Source organism: Lytechinus pictus, chromosome 11 (genome assembly GCF_037042905.1).
Source record: "Lytechinus pictus isolate F3 Inbred chromosome 11, Lp3.0, whole genome shotgun sequence".
Classification (NCBI taxonomy): Eukaryota; Metazoa; Echinodermata; class Echinoidea; order Temnopleuroida; family Toxopneustidae; genus Lytechinus; species Lytechinus pictus.
Window position 1 is genome coordinate 9,872,342 of NC_087255.1, and position 26,957 is coordinate 9,899,298.

The window sequence follows — 26,957 nt, forward strand, 5'->3', positions numbered from 1 at the left end:
GCACCGAAATCAGCTCAAAGTACTAAGACATTACAAGATTTTAGTTTTTATGAAAATGCAATCGATCGATGAAACCAAGGAGATATCATTCTATCTAGAGTGATATCTTCTTGATTAAACAAATAAGACGAAAATGGTTAATAAACGCGTAGCTTATTACGTGACGATCTTCCAGAAAAAGATGTTGGCGTATATCTATCAGAACAACGATATGAATCACGTGATCAGAACAAATCACGTGATCAGGCCTTATGCGCGCGCGTACGTGCTCGTCACAAAATTTATCCTCCCCGTCAGACTCCAACGAAAAAATCGGGTAAAGTTGAAATGATTTCCTATTTTCGGGATTTTTCCCCACGTAGTTGTATATTTTTTTCAATCTGTTATCGAAATAGGTTTATAAAGGAAATAGTGGCAGAGGTTTTAGTACAAAACAATTACGAAAAAGCTGAAAAACTTCATTGAATTAAACCAAACATTTCTCGGCTTCTAAGTGAACGACTCGCTGGGTTTCTGTGGAAGCCCGTCGCACGCAAATAAAATAAATTATGCTAGCGCGAGGCGCGAGTTAAATTTTTGACATCCGATCTCAAAAGGGACATTTTGATCACTTTTTATAACAACAGAATGAATGTTTTATTACAATTTTACAAATGATGCAAGCGCGAAGCGCGAGCCAAATTCTTCGATAAAATATCATACATCATAAAAAGAAGATAATAAAAAAAGTATCTTTTTGAGGACTTTGTTGTATGCACAAAGAGGAGAGGTACTTTATAAATCAAATAATTCGAATGCTCAGCGCAAGCTGAAATATGATTCATAACAGAATATTTAATTTATTAATAATAATCCGCTTTATATACCACTTAATATATCCGAACGGCGTGTCTGCGCGCTTTACAGATATATTATTACCCCGGTTATGGGATTCAATCAGTCATTCCCGCACACAATGCGAGCACATCCTCCACTCCCTGTTGAGTATTCCAGTCAGTCGTCGGTGAGGCACTTAAAGTACTGGACAAGCTGCAATGACTTTCACACCCTACTGGGTACCCATCTAGCACCTGGGTCGAGAGTGGCAAAGTGTGGATTAACGCTGTGCCAAGGGACGCCAGGCAGCGATGGGATTCGAACACACGACCCTCTGTTTACAAGGCGAGAGTCAGAACGACTACACCACGGCTCCTCCATTTAAGCCTCTTGAGCAAGATATTTATTTTATCGAAAAGGCAATGCGGGCGCGAGGCGCGAGCTGAAATTTGTTCATTTTCCAACGTGAAAATTTGATTTTTAAAGCAATTTTGTGATCATGATCGGGATGCGTATCACGCTAATGAAAAATATTGAAAACTCGAATCGCGAACAGAATAAAATGTGCATATCGACTTGAAAATGGTAACTTTTAAACCCTATGTTTTCCTCTTCCTCTTGTTCAAACTATTACATGTATCTCACTTAACTGACACTGCAAGCACGGAGCGCAAGCAAAAGTTTCATATTTAAATGATGACCTAAAATGTTCTACTTGCAATTATGCCCTTCTTCTTATTTCATTCACGTTTCTTCATCCTCTTATCCTTCTTCTTCTTTCTGTTTTACTCCATTCCTTCCTTCGGGTACATGGGTAGATGTCCTAGGGGGTAGATGTCCGGGGGTAGATATCCGGGGGTAGATGTCCGGGGGGTAGATGTCTGGGGGTAGATGTTCGGGGGTGGATGTCCGGGGGTAGATGTCCGGGGGTGGATATCTGGGGGGTGGATGTCCGTGGGGAAGATGTCTGGGGTAGATGTCTGGGGGTAGATGTCTGGGGGTAGATGTCCGGGGGTAGATGTCCGGGGGTAGATGTCCTAGGGGGTACTTGTCCTAGGAGGTACTTATCCTAGGGGGTACTTGTCCTAAGGGGCGTGGATGTCCGGGGGTAGATGTGCGGGGGGGGGGGGTAGATGTCCTAGAATCTTTATAATACATGGGACTTTGGCCTCCACAAACATTAAGGTCATGTGACACATTATTTTTAGGGTGCACCCTTTAAAAAGAGTTGTTTTGTATAGATAGGCTATTTCAACATACATGACATACATAACCTATTGACTGGTTTATTGTAAAGTAAATCTTTGAGGAAACACTCTGTAATGCAATGCACACATCTATACATGTGTGCATATGACAATAACGTTAAATTTAAATGTACTCTGTGTGTATTGTGAATGGAATGAGACTTGAGTCACAGTTGGCAGCCCATTAAAGTTAAGCTTTACAGTGATATTTCATTTGCTAATCACGTATGTGTCTTCCATATTTATTTCGATTACAATCGATGTTTGTGTTTAACTCAATTTGTGGAAATAAACGTGAACTGAATTTAATATTTACTCAGTTTACCATTACTTTTGATTCAGGAAATACCCCCCCCCCGAACATTTTCGAATACACATTTCCGTACACTTTAACCGTAGCAAACAAACAAATATATGATAAATAAAATCCCGGTTTCCCGTTTTCTGAGATGTGCTCTATATCTAATACAGAACATCAGATAGTCGGAAGCACTAGAGAGGTTAAACTTCAAGTGTTTAGTTGAGAGACTTAAAATTTGAATTTCTTCGTTCCATGAGTGAGGTTTCGCATATACACAATGTTTGTTTTGTGATCTTTGAAGAAGAGGAAGTTGATGCAATTTTAGTGCGGAGTTTCATCTGTCCTTTAGTTCAACAATTAAAAAAAAATGGCAGCCCTTCATACTCTAAAGGTGTTCATATATTGTGTGTCATTTTTGTTTTGTTTCCCGATATCAATAAAAGGTACGTTGCTTGAGTTTTCATTGACGTAAACGGAAATTTTTTGTTTCGCCTGAACGAATCACTTTTCCTGTTGGTCTGTTGGTTTGGTAAGCCCTTTCACAATTGGCGGTGTGACTGCTTACAACCGTGGCGACTGTGACCAAGTGATTGCAACCGATCGCAATAGCAATTGTGAAAGCCCCTTTGGTCTGTTTGGTATGTTACAGAATGTTGAAGTTTTTGTTCTACTCGCTCTCATTTCTTTATTGTTGCCTCAATTTGTTCATACTCGGTATATATGATCCTTGGGTAATAAATACCACATGTGAGCCTATGAGAATAATGGGATCAAAGGTTATCTTTGGGTCAATTGATATGAGGTCATGTTCATCCATTTTTGAAGTTTTTGTTCAGCTTCATCTCTCATTTCTTCATTTCCTTATGCATCATATTGAAAATACGTTTGGTTAAAATGCCTCATTTGGGCAATGCCACATGTGTGTTGTTGCAAGGATGATGGTTCAAACGAAAGGTCATCTATCTAAGGGTCAAGAGGTCAAAATTTTCTTTCAATTGCTTCATGGCATTTTTTTTTCTGCATGAGTTTCGTTCACACTTTGTACAAATGATCCTTGGGTAATACAACATGTGTATTCATGAGGATAATGGGCTGATAGATCAGTTAGGGGTCAGAAGATCATATTGCAATTTTATTACTCGCGAAATAAGGCAAAACTCGTGGTTCGTGAACCACGTTGTTATTTATGTACATAAGTATTAATTTAAAATTTGGAAAGGTTTATATAAAAATGTCTTTAGTTCTTTGGGAAATTTGATGCGTTTATGCCCGCTTCTTGAAGCCAGAATACGTTTTTTAAAACTCACATGTCAGGTTTTTTTTTTTTTTTTTTTTTTTTTTAGATATGAGCAGAGTGTACTCAAGGAAAATATTTGTTGTAATCCGCTTTTGTGGTAAAGTGACCTGTTTTTTTCTCCACTTCCCCTACCTTTTTTATTTATTCACCTTTCTTCCCTCCTTTGACCTATCTTATATTTTTTTCTTTTCCCCTTCTCCCCCTTTTGGCGCCGGCAATGGTAACTACTTCAGATTTATCATGCTTCATAGCTGGACTTCCAACTTTCCCTCTGTAGTATGTCGTGTCATTATAGTGTTCCCTTTCTGATTAAAGGTTCCAATTTTACGACTCGGACCACGACGCATACTACATTTCATGATACATTAAGTAGAAATCTTTTCAAAAAAAGGTAGTATTATATTTTTATCGATGGTAATTTCTAATCCTATCCACAGCGATTTAAGTTTCCTGGCATACCCCCCCCCCCTTGCATTCACCCTATTCTTTTGTCAATTTTGACATTTTACACTTTTGATTATTTTATACAAAACAGTTATATGCACAATTCGGTGACATGCAAATGAGAGAGTCGATGATGTTCCTCATTATTTGTTTATTGTTTGAATTATACATTATTTCAGTTTTTACAGATTTGAAAATAAGGACCGACATGAGTAAACCATAAAATGTTAAACCAATGATAATTCTACATGTGAAGGGATGAAAAACCTGTTTCACAGGACACATATTTCATTTCATAAAATACAAAATAAATCCTGAATGGGTGACGTCATTAGTTCCTCCCTTTGCATACCAATCAGGATGTGCAGATGTTTTGTAAAATTAAGCGAAACTTAAAAAAAAGTCATAACTTTCATTTTATACATCCGATTTTTTTTTATTGTTATACTTGATAGATTTATTCTATTTTATTCAAATCAAATCGTAATGTTGTTTGGTTGGGCTTGTACTTTAAGCTACATTCGATTAGTATTGGTCATATTGCAGGTGAGGTGGTTCATATCACAGTTTTGACCATAGGATATACAGCTATCGAAACATCCAGTAATGTACAGTACCAATGTTACCGCAGTGAACCAGATGAGAATGCCACATTGTCATTTGGACGATCTGCACCCATAACAACAGATACACCACCACCCTCAGCAACGAATCACCCTAGTGATGGAGATGTATTGTTGGTCAAATTCTCTGAACATGGGGATACTTGGCATACAGCTGGTTTTGGTCCCTTCTACTGTGAGGCTGCTAAGGATGCTCGAGATGTAACAAGGGTCACTACATTTTTTCAGAGAAGTGATGGTAAGAAGATATGGTAAGGGATTTGCAGGCCGAAATAGCAGCTAATTAACGAAACAAGCACTCAAATTCAGGTACCTTGTTCGTGTTCGTTATGTGGAATGATCATGTTAACTCTGTTTGCAAAAAAGTATTTGCGGGTCTGGCAATGATGAAAAGAATACGTCCTTTAATAGACAATGACACTATAAAATTATTATATAATTGTTTAATCAAATCGCAAATGGGCCATTGCTGCGATATTTGGGGAAACCGTTCTAAAAGGCAGACCAACAAAATCATTAAACTTCAAGAACGGGCTGCGAGACTTATTCTAAATTGAAATATGTTAACTCCTTCTCAAGATATGTTTACGGAGGTAAATGGTGACCATCTAATCAACATGTCAAATATTTCAGATGTCATTGTCTTTATGTATGAATGCATTAACAACTTATCTGCTGGCTACTTTGGCAATTTTTTTCGCCAACTTGGTGAATTTCACCAAATTAACACCCGATAATCGGCAAGAGGCGACCTAGTACACCCTAAATGTCGCACAGAATACCGTAAAAACGCATTATGCTATGACAGCCCTTCCCTATATAACAACTTACCAACTGAAATATTATCATAAATTAGCCTTGCATCATTCAAATTTCATTTGAAGAAGCATTTAGCATTGGCTAATCATGACCCATAAGCATTCTTCTTTTTCAAGCTGTACCTCATTCACTTACATAATTAATATTATGCCCTCTATTTTGATGTTTTTGTTTGACTCACAACTTCAGCTTACTTTTAATTTTACAGATTTTGGCTAATTGTAATTCTAACAATACACGTCTTATAACTTTCACGTCATCTGCTTTTTAAATCATTGTACTGTTATTGTTAATTTCATGTTTCCTTATTTCCTTCACATGTACTTACTAATTTATTTATGCCTCTCTTATGATGATGCTATGTAAATGAATTGTTATAATTGTTATGTTATGCTAAGTACATTGTCACAGGGCCCCATGGGAGACCAACACATTGTTGAATGGGCTTCCCTGTTTTTAAACAAATAAATAAATAAATGACGTAAATAAATTCCATCATTTCAATATACTTTTTTCATATTTTTCATTAACTTAACATTAAAGATGGAACTTTGAAAAAGGCTCTGGGTGTGTACATTCACAAGTTAGGAAAATATGGCTGAATGCCTAATTTATGGGATAAATGATATAAATGATCTCCATACACTCACACGAATGCAATGTAGTATACCCTAATAGGAAACCCAATAGATCATTTAGATCATGTAGATAATGCTGATTTTACAGGGAATCGTAAGAGTGCCCAGAATTCCTGAGCAATATGAATGGAGATGAAAAACATAAATTCAAGAACAAATACGCGCCAGAAATATCTCGTTACATCCCGTTTGAGCTTCTTTTATTAGAGTAGATGAAATATATCCCTTATTTTCTATTTTTTCATGTTTGATAAACCCTGAACGAACCATACTCGTATCGCGTCGTTATCAGAAAAATTCCAACGATGTTCCTCTTTCCAACTCGCATTCCTTACAATAATATATCAGTTACATATACACTTTGATGATCATATGGAAATCATATTCATCGCGCAATAAAAAGAAGACCATGAACTGGGCTTGCAAAAAGGGAAGCATTCTATGGCTGCTAGAATATTCAATATCAAAAATGTCATTCTCCATAGAATGGAAAATATATTCACGTGTGCTTGAGATCACTTCAAGGGGTCACCATATTGAAACACATTGTATTATTTAATGGTGTGTTATCCATAGAACATACCTATAACATAAGTATAAATAAACTTTAGATAATAATCACAATTTGCCCCAATTTCTTATCGCATTTTTAAATTCGTCTTGATATGTCGTTGTCCATATTAACAGCTAAATTTATACCAAGTGACGGAGTGTTTACAAAGGCAGTCTATGTGAATGACACAGGAGTTGTGATCTCAATGAATAATCGATACCAACCTGATGATAATGGCAATGTGATTACATGGAGGAAAGATGGTGGTGATGTTCTTACACAATTTGAGGGACAGACAAGTATCAACTTCCCAAACCCAATCGAGATATCAGACCAAGGGATCTATGAGATCTACTATCATGGCGAGAGATATCAAAACAGAGGAGGAATTTACCGACTCATTGTCAGAGGTACAGTTTAAAACGCATCAATGCTATTTGGCTTTATGATGGAGGGGAAGGGGAGCTATTAAATGTGTCACGACTATGTATATTTTTAAAAGACTTAACCAAGGTGAGAAGTCACTTGGAATCGAAAACTGGTATCAAACTTAGGAAAGAAAGATTAACTAGGATGTAAGATTAAAATTTTCCGATGGGGACTTTTTGATCTTTAGGTCTGGATGAAACCTTTTCAGGTATCTCTGTTTACCTTTTATATTTAGTCACTGGGTCAAAGTCGCATGTCATTTAAGATCACTGCTTTGATAAAAAGTGGTTAATAGGTTAATTTTGTTAATTCTTAATTTCTTATTAATGTTTAATCACAAATGATATCAATTGAAAAATTTATTTCGAGGTCAATAAAATTTTGGGTTTAATTTTTTTTTTTGGGGGGGGGGGTTTAAGGGGGGGGAATGGGTTAGAGATACTTGTTTCTTTAATTTTGAAAATTAAGTAAATTTGTTTTCACGTTCACTTGTGCTTTCATGAACTTATGTTACATAAGTATCAACTGACAAATGTTATGGTATCAAAATATCAGGTCGTTCGATAAAGGTAAAAGATCATTTCATGTCCAAAACTTGGAACAAAATTGATGTTTGTCAAATAAGTTCCCATACCCACTCATTTCCTTATTCATTGAACATTGTATGAATAGTGTGAAATGAACAGCAAGTTTCAAGATCGATGTCATACATGTAGGTCATTTCAGGCAAACTTACTATGAATTTTGTTATCAAGTTATTTTTTCTCTCCCTTTCTGAAATGTTTTTTTTTAATTCAGCTCTGCTACTATTTTGAATTGTGTAAAACAAGAGTGTCTGATGTGTTCCACTTGTTTGGAAATAAATGACCTTTTCTCTAATTTTTTTAAAATTTATTCACCTTTTTTTTTTGGTCTTCCATGAAGCATGTAGATGATATAAGGAGGATCAAGTATGAGCTATTATGTGAGTAAGAAAATCAGGACTCTGGATAAAAGCAGTGGCGTAGGTGCAGGGGCCGCGTGCCCTGGGAGCCGCATATAGGAGGGAGAGGGGATGGAAAAAAGGACAAGAAAATGAGAGGAAAAATTGAAAGGGGAGGAAGACCAATACAGAGTAAATGAAAGAAATGGAGGAAGAGAGTTGGAAAAATAATAAAAAAATATTACCTAGCTATATAAAAACTTTCGCTCGTGCTTCGCGCTCGCATTTATTAATTTATAATTTATTTCTGTTTTCTTTAGGCTGTGTGGTCTTTTCAGTACATAAAAAATGCCTTTCGAGAGACCCTTGTACATATGAAAATATACATAACAATCATGATACAGAGATGAGCAATTACATAATTAAAAAAAGGAACTACATGCAATGTACTAAAAGAAATGAAGAAATTCAAAAGCACACACATCAAATTAACAATACATAATATATACATGGAGTGATCTAAATGTGACAATACAATAGCAACAAACAATCAAATAATAATGCAACCTAGTACATATAACATAACAATAAAATAAAAACGAGACAGATCTCTAATTCACAGAACCCCTCCCCCTCCCATTGTGGAAATGTTGGCTGTTTCCGGTTTAAAAATTACTTAAAGGTCTTGAAGTGTGTGGCTAATTTATTTGCAATGTCTTTTGAAAGATTGAGATCTAAGGCAAGTTTGGACATGAATTGGAAGACTGCTGAAAAGCAATGTTCCCTGATAAGAAAATGATAGTTTGATATATTCAGTAGGTTAAGTTGGAATAAAAAGAGGGATAATTGCAGCGTTTCTAGTCGTATAATAAATTGGTCTGTTTGATATTGGATTTTTTTTTAATATATATTTGGGGGTAAGGTTGTTGATTATTTTGAATATTTCAATACAGTGATTAAACTTAATCAGTTGGAGAACGGATGCCAATTAAGCTTAATCTGCAGTAAGTAAATTTAGGTAGTATATGTATATCGGTCCGCATTTAATTTAAAATAATTCTGGCGTAGCGATTCTAGGCACGTTGTAGTCTCGTAATGTTCGTTTGTTGTTGTGTAACCCAAGATAATGGAACAATAATCTAGATGAGAGACAAACATGACAAAATACGGATCAATTAATTAAGTCTAATCCTCCGAATACAAGCAGTGGCCCGATGAAGTTTGCTCAACGTACTGCTAAACATGTTTGTCCATTTCATAACTGGGTCGACAGTAACTCCCAGATACTTGATGCTGTTTTACGTTTCCCAGTGTTAGATTTGTATGCCTCCGTAGACGAAGTCCGGAAGGGGCATTAAGCGCTGCCCCTGTCCGCCCGTCCGTCCCCCCTCTTGGTTTCCGCGCAATAACTAAAAAAATATTTAATGGATTTTATAAATTTTTGGTGTGTAGGTAGATGACACCAAATACAGGATAAGTTCGAATTCGGAGTCCGCAGATCAAAGGTCACAGCTCATTAAATATGCGAGTTGGTGTCCGCATGATAATTTATGAAATATTCAACAGATTAAAAAAATAGGTGTGTAGGTAGATGGCACCAAAATACAGGCGAAGTTCGAATTCGGAGTCCGCAGGTATTTTTTTTTTTTTTTTTTAATTTATTTATTTCCGTTAAAAAAAACAGATAACAATACATATAGAATTATACATATGAATTGGTAAATAGAAAACGGGAGGATGGCCCTACTCAGCAGCATCAATCATGGTGCTGCTGGTCTACCGAGGGGTCCTCATATAGCATAAAACAAAATTACACATATTAATATAAATTATACATAATATAAGAATAACATACCAAAACAATAAGAAATAAAACTAATCGGTCATAACATCTAGCCCCCCACCCCCCTACGTTAACACACCCTACATTTCAATGCATATGAATTAAGCAACAGAGAATAATGTACAGTCAGACCCAATTTAAGATGTGGTTATTAACTACATTATTAAATGAATTATAAGAAACAGAACATTTAGCATCACGTGGCAATTCATTAAAATATGTCGTACCCCTGTATGAAAACATTCTTCTACAGTATTCAGTCCGTGGTTTAGGGAGAGAAAGATTTTTATCAGAACGGAGAGAATATTTATGAGTAGAAAACTGAAATATATTATTCAAGTAAGGCGCACTAAGACCATTCAGACTCTTATACACCATTAAAAGAGTATGCTTTATACGCCTTGATTTTAATGACTCCCAGTTTAAGAGTTGATGAACAGTATGGTTTGATATATATTTATACGGATTAATTTTGAGTATTATTCTGCAAGCTCTATTTTGTATCTTTTGCAATTGTTGGGTACATTTCAAATTTGATGAATCAAAGACTACATCAGCATAATCAAACAATGGCAAAATTACTGAACGGTAAATTAATTTCAGACTATCCTCATTTAAAAATGAACGAAGCCGACCAAGGAAATTTACTAATTTACTGGTTTTAGCACAAAGTTTATCAATGTGGCAATTCCATTTTAACTCTGGATCAATAAAGACCCCCAAATATTTCACAAATTCTTTAGACTGAATACATTTTCCTGAAATTCTGACATTAAGAGACTTGTGCACAGACAACATATGACGTGACCCAAATAACATACTTTCAGTTTTGTCGATATTAAGACTTAATTTACTTAAACACATCCATTCGTATATACATTTTAGGTCAGCATTTAAATTGCTTTCAATGAGATTTACGTCATTATCAGAAAAATACAAAATAGAATCATCAGCGTATAGATGGATTTGACAGTGCTTAACTTGTTTAACTATGTCATCTATATATATAGTAAATAAAATAGGGCCCAATATTGAGCCCTGTGGTACTCCATAACTCACAAGCAAAGGATCAGATAGCGTAGAGCTAATGAATGTACTGATTTGACGATTACTCAGATAACTTTCGAACCATATGAGACTATCATTAGATATTCCAATTGATTTAAGTTTCTTCAACAAAGTATGATGTTCGACCGTATCGAAAGCCTTTTTCATATCGATAAAAACGGCTCCAGTATATAACCCAGAGTCAGTGGCGCGTAGCCAATCATCCGTAACTCGAATAAGAGACGTTATGGTCGAATGTTTTTTCCTAAAACCAGACTGTTCCATAGAAAGTATATTATTAGTTTGTAGATACTTGGTTAACTGTTTTTGAACTACTTTCTCCATAATTTTGGAAACAGGAGAGAGTATAGCGATTGGACGATAATTTGAAGGGGATGATTTGTCACCCGATTTATGTAAGGGAATTAATTTAGCTTGTTTCCATCTTATTGGTACGACACCATCTGACAATGATTTGTTTATAAGGTAAGTAAGAGAACGGACAACGATGGGGGCAGACAATTTGAGCATATTCATTGAGATACCATCGATTCCAACAGATTTCTTGTTTTTCAAACCACATATGATATTGAATACCTCGTCTTCAGTTACAGTATGAAGCGAAAAAAAAGAATCGGTAGAATCACAATGAGAGGAATTATGGGGAAATGTTGGAGGTATATTAGCAGCAAGGTCAGCACCAATGTTTGCAAAATAGCTATTGAATATATTAGCTCTGGGTTTATCTTTTCTGGTTGTATCAGTGGATTTCGATACGTCTTTAGGCATCACTGATTTAAGAATAGTCCACACATCATTTTGTGTATTTGTCGACGATATTTTATTCAAAAAGAAAGATCGTTTACGTTTTCTAATCCTACTTGTGACCAAGTTCCGCAATTTCTTATATCGGGTCCACAGTTCACCGTACTTCCTCTCCAAAAGTTTTCTTTGAGATTCCACTGTTTCGTTCAACAAATTATATTTAAGTTTCATAGCTTTTGCTTTACATCTGTCTCTCTCATTTATCAACTTTACAATATCAGGACACATCCAGGGAGAGGAATTGTTTTTAACACGTCTTTTACGGATTGGCATATGTTTGTTAATAACTTCAAAAAAGAGATTCTCCCATACCTCCACAGCTTCGTCAATATCATCTTTATCAGAGACAAGTTGCCAGGGTTGTAATTTTAATTCCTCAATATATGCGTTAGGATCAAAGTTTTTCATTTTTCTATACGTTATGGTGAGAGGTGCATAATTAGTAATATGGTGCTTCCAAACTAGAAAACAAATAGAATGGTCAGAAATACCAGAGTGTATAATACCATGAGATGCAACCATATCAAAACAATTAGTCAACATATGATCAATAAGACTGCATGAGTCTTTTGATATCCTTGTATATTCTTCGGTGTTAATCTGGGATAAAGAATAAATATTATGAATTTGGTTTAAGTGTTTAGTCTCATTACTTGAATTCTGTTTCTTAATGTCACAATTTAAATCACCAACAATAACAATGTTTTTACCAAATGAATCAAGGAAAGAGAGTAATTCTTCATAATAATTAAAAATTCCGATGGAACTATTTGGAGGACGGTACCATGTTGTTAGAATAAAAGATCTCGAGTGGTTGGTACCCACCAACAATGGAATGGCTTCGATATGTTCTAAGCTACTATGATTTAACAGCTGAAATTGTAGGTTGTTTTTTACAAAAATTGCTACACCTCCACCATTTCTATTTCTATCTTTCCGTATTAATTGGTAGCCATCTACATGGACTTCATTATCTAAAACAGAGCCATCAAGCCAAGTTTCATTTAACGATAGAATATGCACATTATTTTCTATCAATATAGTCTTGATTTCTGAAAAATTGCGGAGTAAACTGCGAACATTCAAATGTAGCACTATGAGACCTTTTGGGTGATTTAGTTCTTTGAATTTCAGATTTTTATCTCCCTGTTTATCAGGATGAGACTGAATGAACGAAGATTGTGTGGATGCTACGAATGAGCAAGTCTTGTCATTATCTTCATCAGATATGTAGTTAGGCAAATATTGAAACAAACATTTGGGACATTTCCAGTCTAAAAATTCACATAATGGATCATCATAATCAACAATACTAATTCCAACACATGCGATGTGAACCCATTTATGACATATTGTACAACGTATTCCCTTTTGGTTGTGTTTTACAGGTTTAGAACAACTAACACAAGAAAAAACCCTGACCATTGAAACGGAAAAAAATAGATAAACAAACAAATAAATAAATTACTGAATGAAATTAAAATCAAAGTTCAAACAGGCAAGAGCTAAAATAGCAGGATGCACCAAAGTTCAAAGAGTACAATATTGCATACATAGCAAAGTACAACTGAGTTTATTTTCAAACTGATCAAATATTGTCCAAGTCTCCTTCATGCGTGATGAGACGTTTTATTGTTTTTCCGCCACTGGCTGGGAGCAACGCGAAAATCCTTCCGTCAGCGGACCACGAAGCAAGAACCTTTTGACAGTTTTTCACTTTGTATAGAAGTTGTGCGTTGGGCCTGGTTAGATCCTCCTCAATGCCCAACTTTGACCCCTTGAGGACACGCCTCTTCGAAAGGATCAGACTGCGCATGCGGTAAGAGAGGAACTTGACTATTATAGTTCGCGGTCTTTCCGATTGCTTGCTGTTTCGCGCTGCTTTTCCACCAGCAGTTGAATTGCTATCTTGTTTCTTTGATGAAAGACGATGAGACCTTTCAATGTCATCTTTTGACAAAGCAACTTTAAGCTTTTCATTTGCTAAACGGCAGATTAAGTCGTCAGTGTTCTCACCATCAGACTCGCCAATTCCGTAAAATCGCAAACAGTTTCGGCGCGAGTATTGTTCCTGACCGTTTGCAGCTCGCTCAACTTTATCCATCGCTGATTGTTGTTTCTTGATGGTTGATTTTAATCCTTCGATCTCTTTATCCTGATTACAAAGTCGGGCCTCCAATTCGAAGATTTTTCCTTCATTCACTTCGATCCGACTTAAGATCTTATTCAGCTCATCCTGAACCACATCTCGTACCGCTTGGCGAACGGTTTCAAGAAATTGCTCTCCCTTTATGAAGCGCTTAATTGCCTCATCAGATATTTGCTCCACGGTATTCCGGGTAATAGATGGCGCCATGTTGAACAATATACAGACTCAAAAATAATGTATTTGAAGAAGAGGGGCCAAGTACACACTCAGAAAACGTGAAAATACGAGCTTTTTCCACTTGAGAGATGGTAAAATGAGAGATACTGATATAATCGCAGCTATGTGCGGCGGATGTAAAATGAATCAGTATCAGAATGTAGAGTTAATCAGACGTAACGAGTAATCTGAACAAGTTATCAAAGTCAATTTAACAATATATGGATATACGAACAATCTTTAGGGCCTCAGGGCATGCATATACATAATTTGAAGGAAAGTCAGCTGTAGACCAAAAATGTATGGTGCATCCAATTATACCAAAAACTTATTCAAAACATACTTCAAAAAGTTGAACTCGGCGCAAGTCTTTATTCAATTTGGCTTCTTCGTATGTTACGTGTGTTGCGCTACAAGACGATGTAGTACATATTGTACGGTATTGGTATATCACGATCATATTATGTCAAACAGCTCTCGATCTTCAAAACACGGCTAAAATCAAGCAAAGTTAGCTCACCAAACAATCAGATGAACAAAATATGTGAACTTCGAAGTACATTCCAGTAGTTAGCCAGACAGATTTACGAAGATTTTAGTGAAAATAAAGTCAAATTCAGGAGAACAGACATAGCAGTGGTAGCGTCCATGTGAGCGCCCTCTATCTAAAATATAAGGTCAAAGGTCACATCTCATTAAATATGCGAGTGGCACAGCTCATTACATATGCGAGTTGGTTTCCGCATGATAACTTATGAAATATTCGACAGATTTCAAAGAATTCTGGTGTGTGTAGGTAGATGACAGCATAATACAGGCTAAACTCGATTGCGAAGTACGCAGGTCAAAGGTCACAGCTCGTTATACCTGTTATATATGCAAGTTGGTTTCTGAATAGTAACTTTGGTTTCTGCACGATATTGAGTTCAATCATATTGAAATTTCTGATCGCGTTAAGCGGGGACATTTGTGTCCTTTGTCCTTTACATGATATATCAATTTTACAACTTTTTATTTTCTTTATGGAACCAAATATCATAACTTAGTCTTGTCGACGTTAATATATATTTCGTTTCTGTCAATCGCATCGCGTATTAATTAGATACATACCTTTTCAAAAGGCTTAAAACATCCAGTTTTGAAGTCAATATACAAACATATTTCAGCTCACATATAGAGCTTTCATTATTTTGATTGATGTATAAATCGATTCTTAAGAACTTTTCAAAAAACGTGTCACTTTTTAAGGTATGAATAACAAAAGTTTTCAGTTTGCGCTCCGAGCTCGCATTATTTGATTTGTAAAGTACCGACTCTCTTCTATTTTTATCCATTTTCAAGTAGCACTACACGAGTTAATACAAAGAAAACGTGCTCTTATTAGGGATACTTGCTTAATGAGATACATATACTTTCATGAATTCCTACAAATAGTAGTCAATTTTTTTTTTTTTTAAGATCGAAATATGATTTTTTTTAACCCTTTTCAGCATTGCTTGATGAGATGCATATACTATACACGAAGTCTTAAACTAGAAATAAATTGTCCTTTTTTAAGATAGGAATATTTTTTTTTTCTGCTCGCTCTTCGAGCTAGCATTATTTATTATGTGCGATCAATATCATCTTTACAATATGTTAACCTTTTTTTTACATTTTAAGGACGTTCCACAGTTCAAATGAAATCCATGTCATTTTCATGAAATCATGCACAGAGTTACTTTAGCAGCTGCATATTACAAATTTGCAAACCATAACATGTGTTCATAAAGCTAACCCAATGAGAAGTTCTCGAGAATAGCGAATTCAAAAGAATTTGGCATTTTTACACGCCACGAGATCACTACGTTGAGGTTGAATATATATTACCAAGTCATAATCCATGTAGAGTTCATCAAATTTTACAGTATAGTTCAGACTGTATACTGAAGATGGAGAATTCATTCATATTGCATTCGTTTGCCCCTTTTTTAAGGCCAGCAGCACCTTCATTTCTTTCAAATTGCGTTAAAGATGACAAAACATAATCTAAAAAAGTTGAAATTTCTATGACAAACCTGAGTAGTACAATCAATGATGTACTTTAATCAAAATCCATGTCATTTTCACCAAAATTTACAAGCTTGTAGAAGAAGGCGTACTTGTGCGGTGTAAACATTAAACAAATAGGAATTCAATCGCTTATTTTCAAACTATTAGCACTTTTGTTTGAGCAAGTGTCCTATTTAAAACACCAAGAACGCGCCAGGTTTTGGTTCTATATGAGGAAAAATGCCAAACCACTCTACCATTTATTCGAACTCGAGGTCATATTCGTCATACTTCTGCAGCACTTTCGACTAAAGCATTCAGAAATTGTAGCAGCATTAAAAAAGCAAAAAAAACATTGGTCCATTAATTATTTCCAGCTCAAAGGCTTTACAAAATAAAACATGAGAGCTCCAGTTGAAATAATTTGAAAAAATCACCTGATACCTTTTCTGATTAATCCCCTATTAATCCATTGTGACGTCAATGCGCTTAGCATAAAGCATGCGCAAATATTGATTTGCACAAACATGATAGTGGAACGTCCTTAAACAGTGCTTAAAATGGTCCTTCACCCCCCCCTTTTTTTTTTTTAAGGGGTGCGATTTTTACTCTGGCCCCGTGCGCCGTGTTTCTTAGATATACCACTAGACAAAGGTCAAAGACCAGAGGCATTCCACTTGTATACATGATAATATTGTATCATTGTTTTTTTTTTCTCTTATATTAGAATGTCCTGCAGGTAGGTGGGGTCCACCTGAATGCTATGGTATCTGTGATAATTGTTACAATGGTGGAGTCTGTGATGACAAATCTGGTCTTTGCATCTGTCCTAACAACTTTATGGGAGATAATTGTTTGAATAGTGAGTACATTTAGTGGGTCGTTTGTTTTCTTAAGTCCGGTTTATACTAGACCATGTACTATATTTGAAGCTTTAAAGTCTCAAGATTTCGTTTCCATCGTATGTTTACCATGTTGTTTCCTCAGAATATAATGATGAAGGAAGTATTTTACCAATTATTCAGAGAGGCATGAATGCGCGAGTAAAAAATCAGCTACTGAATTGAGGCTGTGATATCAAATATTAGTGTCACATCTAGCCTTATACCAGATATTAAAGAAAAATACACAGAAAAAGAGAAATCCAACTTTAGTCATATAAAATGTTTGAGTGACAGGAAAAAATTGTAAAACAGAATGGTGCAAGTTTGAAAAAAATCGGACGAGATAGAAGAAAGTTATGGCAGTCTCAAACGTGAGATTCCTACGATTGTGTAAATATCAGATTAGTCAGGTCCAGATTTGAGAAAAGTAGACTGTCTTATGCAAATTGTGTTAATGCTGTATTGAGAAGTGTTTTAGCATAATTTGAGGGCGCTGAGTCCAAATTTGATGTTTGCCAACCTTGATTTTGATGTTAAAATCCTCAAATTGGCAAAAACAATATGGCCGCCATTCTACACCCTTTTTTGCTCTATTCTGAACCCCAAAACTTGTAACAAAAATGTTTGTCAACGGTTTTTGCTACTCTTTGATCTCAAGAGTAACATACTAAAAATCTACAAAAAAATCCGGATCCGGGAAAATGATTATTTTTAAGATGGCGTCTAAGATGGCCGCCATTAACTAAAAATTAAAATAACCGACACCTAATCTACCATTGACATCTTTTTCGGTGCATACATGTTTTCAATGGTGTAGGGGGTAAAAGGAAAGAGTGAACATAAGCACTCCAGGGTAACTGAAAATCCAACATTGCGGAAAAATCGCTGCCATGGCCTAAAAATTCACAATTCATCTATTACCTATTTTAGTGTCTTTTATTTGGGTTTTATTCATTGGTAAATAAGTAAACTGGGACAAGTTACAAGGACAGTCAACGGTCCACTATGTCCAAAAATCCAAGATGGCTTTCAAAATTGTAGTCTAAAATAGCTATTGTTATCTAAGAACTCTAAAACCCAACATACTTTGTTTAATATCTGCCTTGGGGATATGATGTTGGTGTCTAACCCATGGTTTAATGGGTCAAGAAATACGTTGGGACAAGTAACATAGACAGTCCATGGTCCTCCATGTCCAAATATCCAAGATGGTTTGCAAAAATGGAGTATAAAATGTCTGTCGTTAATTACAAACCGACACAGTTTGTTTAATAACCGCCCGAAGAATATGATTTATTAGTATAACCCATGGTTTAAAGGGTCAAGTATTACATTGAAACAAGTAACAAGGACAGTTAGTGGTTCCAGTATGTTCAAAAATCTATAATGTCTTCCAAAAATGGAGTCTTTATAATGGCCGTTCTTACCGAAAAACTGACATAGTTTGTCTAATATCAGCCTGGGGTATTTGATTTTGGTGTTTAACCCATGGTTAAAAGGGTCAAGTAATAATTTAGGACAAGTTACAAGGACAGTCAGAGGTCCAGCATGTCCAAGAATCCAAAAAGGCTTCCAAAATTAGAGTCTAAAATGGCCATTGTTACCTAAAAATTGACATAGTTTGTTTAATATCCGCCTGGGGTATATGATTATATTGTCTAACCATTGGTTTAAATGGTCAAGTAATGCATCAGGATAAGTCTCAAGGGTAATGAATGGTCCTGTATGTCCAAAAACCCAAGATGGCTTCCAACAAAGGAGTCTAAAATGGCTGCTAATACTTAAATATTGACATAATCCATTTAGAATCCATCTGGGAGATATGATTTTGGTGTCTTTACTATGGTTTCAAGGGTTAAATAATACTTTTGGATTAGTTATACAATGGTATGAAGCTGTCCATTTTGCCTATTATTCAAACATGGCTTTCAAAATGAGTCTAAAAAAGACTTCCATCACCTAAGCATGGTCATAATTAGGCTAGAAAAATCTACACTATTGTGGTTTGAAAGTTAAAATAATAAATCGGGACAAATAACAAGGATGGTCAGTTTTCCTTTTCGTCACGGTCGTAAAAGTCCGAAGCGACTTCTAAAATTGCGTAAAAATGACTGCTGTCTCATAATCATGAAACCATAGGATAGTCATAAGCACTAAAATGACGTGTCTTGAAATACTTGAAATCGGTGAATACTTGAAATCAGTGAATTATGGAACTTTTTAGGTGAAAGTGTACCTTATTTTTTAAAGTTTGTTTTTCGGATGTTTACTTACACGTATTATTGCACCACCATCTAATTTTGTCACTAACTCCTGTAAATCATATGTTTATGAGTCTTAAAAACAGAGACACCAAAATAGTGGCGTTGGATGGGATATGAAGTAATGTCATTTTAGTATTAATGGTGGCCACTTCGAATGTAATTTTGGAGCGTTCTTCTTTTTTTTTGACAAAATGGACAACAGCGTATCCCTGTAATTTGTCTTCACCTATATTATTTTACCCTTGAAATCATGAGAAAGACAAAAAATGTATCTTGGTAGATAGTATATGCACTTAGCAGCCATTTTTTTTAAAGAAATATCATTTTTTTTAAAGCCGTCATCATTTTTTTGCCAAACTGCACCACTGATAAACCTTGAAATTTTTCCAATGTAATTTTCCCTTTGGAACTATGATTTTTTTAATGTTTTATTTTTTTATCTCTAGACCCCAAAGTCATTTCTACCAGGTGGATATTATATTAATTTGGACCATTTCAAAGTTACAAAGTCCATTATAGACGCCATTTTGGAAGGTCATCTTGGATTCTCTGACACACTCATTGACTATCTTGTAAACATGTCCTGATTCATTATTTGCCTTGAAAGCTTTTTTGATGATTTTGATGATTTACTTTAATTTTTGGAGTTGATGGTTTAACGACTGCCATTTTGGACGCTATGTTGGATTTCCAGGTACCCTTGACGACCTTTTGTAACTGTAATCTGTCTCAATAGACTTTGTTTAATCCTAAGTTTCATGAAATAGACATCTATACCCTAAAAGTTATGACATTTCAAAAACTTAACCTCGGTTAAGATTTAATGTTCACTTCGCCGCCGCCATGGTCATTGCCTCCGTCGGAAAAGCGACGTTCATGTCTTGCTTCTGCTTAAAAGCGAGGAAAGAATGGCGGGCATGTTAAAGATATCACAATGTGATTATGCCAGCATCGCCCCAAAAATAACAAACATTTGGCCATATTGTTAATCAATCAGCAGCTGTGAATCATGGCAGCCATCTTGGAATGAAAGATGGCTGACGAATCAATCGCGCACATTAAGTTTGTAACCCTTGGTATAAAAAATAATGCATAGACCCCAATTTCTGAAATATAATCACCCATAAAAATCGTTTAATATGGGAAACTGCATTCAAAATGCCGCCATTTTGTTTTTTGCCGGTTTGAGGATGAAAACTTCGGAATCAGGTTTGGCAAACATCATTTTTAGATTCAGCACCCCTGAATTACCTTAAAACAATTGATAAATCAGCATAAACACAAAATGCCTAAAGCACTTTTTCTGAGCACATTTTATGGTTTATGTACTTAATTATCAGGGATTTGTGCTTTTTATCCTATTCTTCAGTAATAAAACTATAACCAAGGTAGCATATTGTTTGAAGTCGACATGAAAGAAAATGTGTTATGAATTTAAACCCAAATTTGAGGGGGAAAAAATAATAAATAAGCAAAAAAATACGTTTTTATGTATTGCACTGTAAAAAAATATTGGGTTAAACTTTAACCAGCACGAGGGTAGTTATGTGTCCAACCAATTTGGGGCAGTATTTTACCCAATGCGGAAAGCATAATTGTCCAGTAAGGTTAAGAAAATAAGCAGCGAATTCTTTAAAATGGGCAAACAATTTTCATCACACTGGATAAATAAAAAAGCCCAATAGAAATGCCCGATATTGTTTGGACACATAATTACCCTCATGGAGCATTTTTATCCAATAGTTTTTAAAATGTGGAGTAAAAGGGAGAGTGGTCCTTGTGGCGAATTTGGAGACTCCATGGGTAAAGCGATTACCATTTTTTTTAACATCTTTATGTTGCCCAACATTGTTCAAATTTTTTTCTATCTACTTGTCTGATTTTAATTTTTCCTTTCAAAACAACTTTTATGTGGATGGGATTCCCCTTTAAATTAAACTAAGGCAAGTTCAGAATTCCGGCCAGTGAGCTTGATTACACAACCCCAACATTGAGCACTTTTAGAAATGTAGGTCCACATAGTGGACTGGTACGAGATGACGTCATTTTTTGGCGTTCCATATGCCTCATGTCCTCACACACGTCCACTATCAGAATCGAGAACCTCGCCACATCTATTTTTTCGGTTCTCCTAAATCATAGTGGACGTGTACGTGAGTGACTTCATCAAGCCCAGCATGAAGATCAACCTTTCCCTTTTAAAACACAGTTTACAGTGACTTTTCACAAAATTAATGTAAGTTGTACGATGCATTATGTTTATCATATTTGGAATTGCTTTCTGACTTCCAAAATTTATATCGATATATTTCCTAACTCGAGTAAAAAGGAATCAAAGCAAGTGAAAGGGCACGTGTGCACAAGTTGCACTTTCGCATCACCAGACCGGGTCGCCAGGCGATGGTACGCCAGATCTTCCGGGACGGGCAGCGTGTCATGACCCGCTGGTTATCGCGATGTTTCACGTGGACGTACGTACACGTACAAGTCGAGTGAAATCTAAAGTATTCGCAATTGTACTGAACAAGGGCAGACGACGACGTTGACTCAAACGATGAGAGGACTGCTACGTCGTTCACTGCTCCTAAAAGTCTCTATTTCATTTAGTTTGCAGCAACACACATGGGAATAGATTTGGATTAGAATGTGAGTATAGATGCTCCTATAGAGATGACAATGTACCTTATTGTCGAGGGAACCTCTTTTGCTTACCTAATCCATATGGATGTTCATGTGATGTTGGTTCTCGAGGTCTTGCATGTGACAGCGGTAAGTCATTTGGTATAGTGCTTTCCACAAATCTAATCCCAGTTTAATAGACTGGTGTACTGTACTATAGAAATAAATGAAAGGTAATGCTTATAACCTAGATCATTTTAGCTCTGTACGTTTTACTTCCATTACAGCTTGTGCACACTAGTTGCATTTTTATTAAACGTGAAACGAATCATTTGGAACTTTGGAAGTGAGACTGAGAAAGCTCTTATTAGAGATATTATACCATAATGCATTGATATTAATATTTGTGTGTCTGAACCATGTCTTTGCATTCAATACAAAATTACTTGAAACAGATTGAAGAACAGTAATAATTATTCTAATTTTAATATTAATACTACTTCTACTAGTACTAATAAGATAATATATAATTGATAATAATAATAATAATGAAGAAGAACAAGAGGAAGAAGGATGAGGAGGAACAGTACAGGAGGTGGGGGAATATTTTTTTTTAAGTAGATATGATCATTTATGCTAAATATGATTTTTTTTTATAACCTGTATCTTAGATTGTGATGCTGGCACATATGGCCCGGGATGCTCACAAACATGTCACTGTGCTGATGTATCATCATGTAACTCTTTTAGTGGAATATGTACTACAGGTGGATGTCAGTCTAGCTGGTCAGGGAACAATTGTCAAAGTAAGTTCCAAATAAATACGGGTCGTGTGGTCCAGTGGTTAGAGCATTGGACTCATAATCGCAATGTTGTGAGTTCCAATCCCCAATCTGCCATTGTCTCCACTTTGATAAAAAGGCCCAAGAGTAATATCTATAAGGTCAGCCACTATGACTGATTAAACTAGACGTAAACTACTTCCTATGTAATTGGTTATATGCCAGCTTGGCGTTTACCAGCAAAATGCTGTCCTGCCGAGTTCCTATACGGGAGTTACCATAAACAGAAACAGAATATATATTTTACCATTCTAATATATATTGCTTTATTCTGAAAGGTAATGTAATAAAAATGTATTATACATAGTACGTGCAGGACATACCACACACTTAATCTCTATCGTTTTGAGTGACCGACTTCATCTACAACATGCCCAGCACCTTTTCAAACAAAATATAACAATATATTTAAGTCACTTTACCATGTTCTGTTTTCCTTTTTATTTCTCAGTACCTGATATATGTGAGGCTGGTTACTATGGATCTCAATGTATTGATCAATGTCATTGCATGGATGATGTATCATGTGATAAAACAACAGGAGCATGTCCTCAGAAGTGTGCCTTAGGATACAGCGTACGTGATGGTCAGGAAAATTGTCAAGGTAAATGATTTTATTTCATTAACTCATACTCGATTTCTTAAAGAATACAGCCAATACTTACAAATACTTCACAGTCTTCCATTCATTTTGTAGGCATATAACAGTCTATGATTGTTTTTATTTTGCCCCGTCCAAACAAGGGAATGTGGCTTCACCCGTCGAGCATACACTTATTCCAGCACACACCATCAGTTTTATCCAAACATCTACTAGTTTAATAAATGAGCATTTTCCATCACTAAGGATTTGTCCCTTGATTAATTTATATGAAGATATAAAAAAGCTTTTCTAATATTATGCAAGTCAGTTCGTCCAGACACCTATTTACTACATTGTTGCAAATGTTTTAATTTTCAGGATGTTTGATTTTCATTCCAGAGTTTTTTTTTTCATATCGCGCATGGTCTAGCACTATGCTGACCCACGTTTTAAAAAGAATATACAGAGTGAAAACAACAATAGTTTTCTTTTGGTGTTGATTTCTTAAATTTTGGTTCCATTGACAAAAAAAAAGGAATACGAAAGATTAAGGAAATGATTACTTCCTTCCTTTCCCCCTTAAAACTTCATTTAATTTCTAAACTGTTTGTTGTAATAACAACAAACAGTTTAGAAATTTTAGTTTAGAGATTTGACTTCTTTCATACCATTGCCATGATCAGGTGATTTATATCAGACTTATATGAAATTATTGCTTAAAGATCTGGCAATAATAAATTATGTTCCAAATTAGAAAGAATTTTTTCCAGCTGATAATATCATATTCAGTGAAAATTGGCTTGTCTGATGAAAATCATATCTGCAAATTCAATTATAATAAGTTGTTTGATTTCCCTCAAAGTTAACTGTAGGTTGTCTAATGGAAATAGTAAAATTTTTGTACATTCATAAAATGAAATGATTACCAATCATAGGTAATACAGATGTTAAAATTGTCATTAATATTCCATAATTACCACCTGCCAATACTACTAGTACTATCAGTAGGTCCATGGTACTATTGATCTATTGACCACCACCACCACCTATTTCATAATGATGTAATTTGATTCCACTTTACTCCATCAAACGTTAGCATTTGTTTTAAATGTTGTTCATCTAAATTTCCTCATGTAGAGTGTGAAGGAGGAACCTTTGGTCTGGATTGTCTTCAGCAATGCCACTGTGCTCAAGAAGCATGTGAGATACAGAGAGGATTGTGCAATGGACAGTGTCTTGATGGCTGGATAGAACCATACTGTCAAAGTAAATATATCCATTAATTTGTGTTTTCTTTTAATGTGAAACTCTTTACATGATACATTTATCACTTTTACGGCAATAATATACTGACTGTTGTTTTCACTGGGAGCCAAAATCATAAAGATATCTATCAAATATATTAGCAGCTGGTGAATAAATGTGAAATAACAAGTATTGAATTCGTTTATAAATAGGGCTCATTAGGAATGGGAGAAGGTTGGGCAATTGGCCAATTAGTTCTTTGGTCAATCCATCGCAAATCTTTGTGGATCAAACCACATTCTTAGTTTTCACTAAGTGGTCATAAGACTTGAGATAAGCTCATTGGTATTGGAGTGAATTGGATAGGCAACACACATATTGGCAATGTTTCGGGTACTGCATTGACAATTTTCATAGTACATATAATATTTAATTTTGATTTATGAATTGTTAGAAATTTAACCTTTACTACTTGAATTCTAATTTCACTCCTTTATTTCTATCTTGGTTATTTTTAGGAATATCACGCTATGACGTAGTAAGAGTAAATCCATACCAACCATCAATCATCACATGTTATGCTGAGGGTATTCCACTTCCTGATGCCTCATCAGTTGATCTTCGTCGGCGTATTGATACCAACACTTATAATACCACAGGAATCACCAAGCGATCAAGCTCTGTAGTCGGGTCGGAACGGGCTGTTCTCTTTGATATTGAAAATGTTTATCCACCAGAAGATGGAGACTATGTTTGTGGTCTCATTATAGAAAACCAGTTCTACTCAACAAGCATCACTAAAGCAACTTATGGTGAGCAATAGCATAATATCACTAATATAGAAAATGATAACTTAATTTTTCAATAGATATCACTGTATATACCACAAGTGTATTTTACTTAGTGCAGAATAATTACTACGATTATCAGTCATCATATTTTCTAACTTATTTTGGTACAGTTAAATCAATTTTGTACTGTGTTTTTTTTCTTCTAATTTCTTGCAATAAACGTGTATGAATAAAATGAGATTTGAAGATACAATGTATATCAGTGACAGAAAGTAGATTGTAAATAACACCATCAGTGGTCATCCTAATCTTTAAGAAATAAAAAGATAAGCAGCTATGAAAATGAAGCTATAGAGATTTTAGTGGTAACGAAATAGTACAGATGATAATGTCAGTGAAAATGAGAATATCAGAAGCTTCTTATTTGTGAACCAAAAAAGGAGGATATATCTGGTAAGTAATGGCCGGAGGTGATGCCAGAGATAACAAGTCAGATATCAACAAGAGACCAGAATATTATCAGAAGTAATTATACCAGTTGCACTATAGCTGAACTCGTTCATAATAAGTATAATTACATATTCTCAAGATTAACATCAATGGAAATGCTGAGATGCTTCAGTAATTGGAGCGTTGTGGCCCAGTGGATTAGTCTTCGGACTTTGAAACAGAGGGTCGTGGGTTCGAATCCCAGCCATGGCGTAATTTCCTTCAGCAAGAAACTGATCCACAGTGTGCTGCACTCAACCCAGGTGAGGTAAATGGGTACCGGTAGGAAGTAATTCCTTAACTCTTACTATGCCATGCCCAATACCCCTATAGTGCCAGGGATATTCGAGGGAATCCTAAATTGACCGAAACGTAAGCAGAGACCGATTTTAAAACGGTCATATCTCTTTACCCGTACGTTGTATAATGAAACCTTCTACATATGAAATGATGCATGGTTCATGAACTTTATGATCATGTTATGACCTTTCATATTTGCAATCGGAAAAATTGAGAAAAGATGAAATATTTTACATAGTTTTTTTTCAATAAGTAAAACCTAGAAAATTACGGTTTCATGAACATTTCAAAGAGTAAATAACCTGAGTAATTGTAGAGATACCAAAAAATTAAGAGGATAAAATTAAAGTTCAATGTTTACCCTTTCAAATGACGTATCTATTGATGAAATTGAGCAAACAGAAATATGAAAAATAATGCTCTTTTTAATGAAATACTATTTTGCTATTCAAGTTATTTCCTCTGAAATGTGAGAGGGTTTATACACACGAAATAGAAACCGACCTTTCCAAAAAAGGGCATTGTCGTCGATCAAGTGACCAATCACAACACAGCTGCGATCCCCACGCAAACACACACAATAATATATTAGAGCCATGTATCTTCACAGTGCAGCCAACCGTACCCTTACATTCGTGTAGTCTTCAAAACAAGACCCTGTAATTTTTCAGAATGCGCGGTATTCCGAAACAACCGCTATGGGGGAAACAAAATTATTAGCGCAGTGTAAATTTTATGTC

At 35.4% G+C, this 26,957-nt stretch overlaps 1 protein-coding gene across 5 annotated transcripts in view; it reads left to right on the forward strand.

Moving 5' to 3' along the window:
• The first annotated feature begins 2,509 nt into the window (after positions 1-2,509).
• The window catches only part of LOC129271736 (angiopoietin-1 receptor-like), a 36,899-nt gene continuing 12,451 nt past the window's right edge, over positions 2,510-26,957 (forward strand). The window contains exons 1-9 of one of the 5 annotated variants that reach the window (XM_064106667.1): positions 2,510-2,807; positions 4,652-4,966; positions 6,873-7,148; positions 16,928-17,062; positions 21,956-22,117; positions 22,639-22,773; positions 23,261-23,413; positions 24,530-24,658; positions 25,156-25,449. In XM_064106667.1, the coding sequence (XP_063962737.1) occupies positions 2,732-2,807; positions 4,652-4,966; positions 6,873-7,148; positions 16,928-17,062; positions 21,956-22,117; positions 22,639-22,773; positions 23,261-23,413; positions 24,530-24,658; positions 25,156-25,449 (1,675 nt within the window). In that variant the 5' untranslated portion in view covers positions 2,510-2,731. Of the gene's footprint in view, positions 3,003-4,651; positions 4,980-6,872; positions 7,149-16,927; positions 17,063-21,955; positions 22,118-22,638; positions 22,774-23,260; positions 23,414-24,529; positions 24,659-25,155; positions 25,450-26,957 lie in introns of all 5 variants that reach the window. The other 4 variants (XM_064106669.1, XM_064106668.1, XM_064106671.1 and 1 more) reach the window with 4 other exon arrangements.